At 35.4% G+C, this 4,506-nt stretch overlaps 1 protein-coding gene across 1 annotated transcript; it reads right to left on the bottom strand.

Moving 5' to 3' along the window:
- Nucleotides 1-6: 6 nt before the first annotated feature.
- Nucleotides 7-4,500, bottom strand: LOC112467574. Its single transcript, XM_025036260.1, has 5 exons — nucleotides 4,462-4,500; nucleotides 4,164-4,199; nucleotides 3,544-3,660; nucleotides 3,283-3,462; nucleotides 7-2,569 (listed from the first exon to the last, which is right to left on the bottom strand). Exons 1-5 carry the CDS (start codon nucleotides 4,491-4,493, stop codon nucleotides 1,339-1,341), a joined length of 1,596 nt encoding a protein of 531 aa, XP_024892028.1. The 5' UTR covers nucleotides 4,494-4,500; the 3' UTR covers nucleotides 7-1,338.
- Nucleotides 4,501-4,506: the final 6 nt, after the last annotated feature.

The raw sequence follows: 4,506 nt of genomic DNA, 5'->3' as shown, positions 1-4,506 counted from the left end.
GCTCGCACGTGTACCTTCTTGAGCTAATGATAATTCTCTCTCTAGTGATAATCGCACTCCCTCCTCCAACACTACGAAGCGTTGAAGGTACATTTTATTGTGATGTACGACAAAAAAAATATCCGACGCGATAATGTACAATGGAAGTATCGTGACTTTTCGCTCCAACAAAATAACACGCGTATCCGATATCCGCAGTTTCACATACTAATTTCACTCTGCAATCCGTTTATAACTATAATTAGCTATGACGAATCGTGCAATCCGTTATAATTATAATGACCTGTGACAAATCGTATTCATGGAAGGCAGTAATGCAATTTCGATAAATTAATATGTATATCAAATTAATTATTCTCATTTTTCATTTGCGTACATACATTACGATAATGATGACAACCGAAACACAAGGAGGAACAGTACACAAGACATCTTTTTCTCGCTCTGTGACATAGGATGGTCAAGAAAAAAAATATATATAAGAAAATATAAAGCAAAGGTTACTGACATCAATAGTCTATTCGTCCCACATTGTGACGTTATTTATAAAAAAAAAAAGAAAGCATTTAATGCTTGCGTTTATGATTAAAACAAAATATCACACGTATGTAACCGAAAGTATTAAATACCAAATAAGGGGCAAAATCACAATTAAAAAATCACAGGCGACTCGTCAAATAAATGCAAATAAAATTCTTGTAGAACACCCAATCTACGGAGTAGACCACCCCAATTCACGGAGCGATTGGACGCTGCTCACTTATTTACAAATACTATTAAGATATGCATACACCGAACAAATGAATGGAGAGCGAATTTTCGTTATTAAAGCTCTAAAAATGTATCTGCACAGTAAATATAAACAAAATTTAATTTACGTTTATCTCGACAAAGTTGGTATAGAAAGAAAATTCAATTTTACGTTCGTCATTCGCTTGTTCACTCGTGTATCCACATCTTTTGAGTATCCTAGAATTTCATAATTTATATACTTATTCTGTACACATACAACCGAAACTACCACTAGTGAATTTATAATGTATGTACATAATTTGGCGGATTCTGTTCGAAAATATTTAGAAATCCTTATACGACATACACAGTATGATCGCTATAAACCTATATTCAACAGCTGCATTGCCTTTTATTTCACCAATAGTGGCGTCATATAAGTGGAAGTTTTTCCATCAGCCTTCGCTCGATTGTTCATATGAAACAAAACGTAAATTATATAAATATCGAGAGTCCCGCCTATTATCTCTCGTAAATAATAGCTGATCGTCACTACCGTTCCCAAGAAAAGCAAAGCTTCAAAACGGACGATAACGTACGTCGTTTCTACCATTGTGCTTCTTCCTTAGACCTCATTTTATCCTCCTTCTTGAGATACAATCGTTGATAATCCTCCTGATAAGTAACATACTGCGCGTTCGATTTACCAGGCTTTTGTATGGTACCACCGACCGGCGAATTATTAGGGGAGAATTTCATCTCTTGTAATTCCTGCAACTCCTTCAACGACCTCATTACCATTTGGACATCCTTTTCCTGTTCTGTTGGTTGTACTGTGTTTCCTAAAGTATCATCCGCAATGAAGCCGTCTTTCCGTTTATCAGTTAATCCTCGCGGCGAAGAATCATCATTGATGATCTGACTGAGGAAATTAGTCGCAGCAATTGTTTCCTCGTTTTGCCTTTGTTCCTGTTCCTCCTTCGAAAGGGTCGTTTGCTGTGGCATAGGCACTACGTCTTGGTTAGGCCCTATCTGTTGCTCAATCATCTTGTGATCTTTCTTTCTTTTCTTTTGATCGTGCGACGATTTAACCTTGACTTCCACACACCGCTCTCGTTTCTTCTCCTTTTTGTCAGCTTTGTTTACCATTGCGTCAACATCTTTGTCATCCAATTTCTTTTCGCATTTAACGTCTGTATTCTCCTGCAAGTACCTGTGTTTCAAGGCCTGTGCTGAATAGGAAGTATCTTGTCTATATACGGAATGATGTCCAGCTTGGGGAATTTCGTTCGTTTTAGAATGGCTCACAGGTTCCGGACATGCTGTGATAGAAACTCTATCCTCTATCGCTTCATTTATCTTTGCCGTTAATTTGTCATAATCAACACGTGTTATGGATAAAGAACTGTTCGTTAAATCCATGAAATTAAATTTCTCAACGTGACTCTTAGCTGGCTTTTGAGCCATCAGTTGTGATGTAGGTACTACAGAAATTTTACCAACTGTAAAATTATTAATGGAGACTGCGGCGCATTCCTGCTGCTGGCCCGCACTATTCTCGGTATGCTTGTCTTTATATTTATTACTATGTTGCTTCTTATCGGTATTGACGTCATTAGACTTCGCTGTCGCTTGACTTGGAAAATTCGTCGAATTTTCGGTAATAATCTGAACTTTAGATACATTCGTGTTTGTCTTCTCATTTTCTTGAGACGGAAGATTATTCGTATTTGTCGTCTCGTTCTTCACAACAATATTACTAACTTGAGTATTAGCAGAAGTGGTAACGTTGTTTGCAGTGACCATTTCTTTTGGTTTCTTCATCTTCTTCTTAATGCTAAAAATCATAATAATCCATTAATATAAAGCAGTACGTGAATACCGACATCAAAGAAATGTGTAAATATAAGATAGGAAGGAGGCAAGCCGTATATAGTAAGAAACAAAAGTGTAAAGTTAATTATCTGTGTGCATTTAATAGTAATAATAAAGAAAGAATGTATGCTAACTAAAATAATTGAAGCCATTTTTGCATGTACAAAAAACTAAAAAAGCATTCGGAAAACAAATTAACATTGACATTAAACATTTGCGTACAAGTTAATATTATAATCTCATAATCTTGTTATATCTATAAATGCGTTAAATTGAGTATCACTTTCGTAGAATATGACTTTTTTTCTAGGAATCCGTTAATGTTTCGAGCGAAGAAGTAGAAATCAGTATTAATCCATTACACCTTCCTAAAACATACAATAATCAAGCGATGAAGCGATAAAGCGATCAATTAACTTTCTGACATAGTCATGTGACGACAACGGGTCAGATTTCTTGACCACAATTCGCAAAGAAATTAAATCAATCTTCAAGGATCTTGATCCTAAGACACGCACTCCTTTCATTTTAGTGAAAATAGAAAAAACCATAATAGGGAACGAATTTCATGCACGAAGCAAAGCACAAAATAGCGAAAGTTTTCTTGTAACGCTTGTAGACAGGGTCAACAAAAAAATATAATGTAATATATTAACAACATAATATAGTACTTACACAGGTTCAACGGGACTAGCATATTTCAGCAAAGTTTGCAATCGTACGCATCCAGGCGGCCACAATGGTAAGACACTCGTATCCATGAAAGTAGCAACAAACGATTCCATACTCTCCTTTCTTGTTCTGAGAATTTTGAAATAATGTCTCCTGGCGTTTGCAATTTCAAGAACGAGTTTCCTAAAATTGAGATTTACATATATATGTGTGAATGCAAATTCAAGTTGCACATGAATGACATAGCTTTGATTAATAACGCACTTTGATTCGTCAGTCCATGGAAATCGTTTTCGTGGTATTTTCGGCTTTTCTGTGTTTTTCGACGAACCATCAGCTTCATCGCTGCTCTCTTCGTCTGCAGGAAATCCCTCGAAACCCCTGAAATCGATCAGTCAATTACGTTCGGATAAAGATAATATTACGAAGATTCATGATTCGCGATGACAAAGAATGATGATCAGCATTTGTTGCGACAGAATTCCGTGATCTTAATCTCTCCTTTAATAATACTGGTACATAGTCAAATCGCCTAGCCATCGAATTGTGTCCCAGATCAAATGCGTAGTTTTCTTGTTTGACACAAAAGATGATTCTAGTGATAAACTAAACACTGATACTGATGATAAAAAGCCCCGCATCTTCCTCTGCTTTTTCAATAATAGATGAAGAATAATGACTACGTTAAATAATAGAATGTTTTTTCTTCTATACACAAACATAATTGATTGTATGAATGTTGGTAATAATTGAAAAAGCAAAAGCATGTAAGCATGAATAGATTAGAAGGAAAAGATTGAAGGCAGTAGAAAAAGAGAGGAAAGAGAAAGAGCAGTCGAAGAGGCGAGAATAGAAAGGGGTTCCTCTTACGAGGGGCGCCTTACCAACAGTACCGATATATCTCCCAGTATAATTGAGGACTGAGAAATAAAAAATTACAATAAGTTTATATTAAAAAAATTATAAACTGTAGTTTTATATGTATTATCGCGTTCTCTGGCAAACTGGATTCTTTTTTATTCAACTGTGTTTAATATTATAAAAAATTAACAATTTATTATTAAATAGAATTAAAGCATAATCTATTATTAAAGAGCAGAAGTGGAGTGTCGCAAAAATCAAGACTAAAAGCTGCGACATATCAAACCACTGATACATACGATATATAATAAAGTTACTCACTTTTCATCGGTAACTTTCTGACATTCCTTCATATATTTGTCCATA

This window comes from Temnothorax curvispinosus, unplaced genomic scaffold (genome assembly GCF_003070985.1).
Source record: "Temnothorax curvispinosus isolate PA1 unplaced genomic scaffold, ASM307098v1 QBEX01017559.1, whole genome shotgun sequence".
Classification (NCBI taxonomy): Eukaryota; Metazoa; Arthropoda; class Insecta; order Hymenoptera; family Formicidae; genus Temnothorax; species Temnothorax curvispinosus.
Note: the sequence above shows the minus strand (reverse complement) of the source record. Positions and strands in the feature narration are given on the sequence as shown.

Bases quoted from the DNA above. Each gene is read 5' to 3' on its own strand.
- LOC112467574 (XM_025036260.1), bottom strand. From the start codon at position 4,493: ATGAAGGAATGTCAGAAAGTTACCGATGAAAA. The intron at 4,200-4,461 runs GTGAGTAACTTT...TTTATTTCTCAG, and splicing joins CAGAAAGTTACCGATGAAAA to TCCTCAATTATACTGGGAGA. The intron at 3,661-4,163 runs GTAAGGCGCCCC...GATCGATTTCAG, and splicing joins GAGATATATCGGTACTGTTG to GGGTTTCGAGGGATTTCCTG.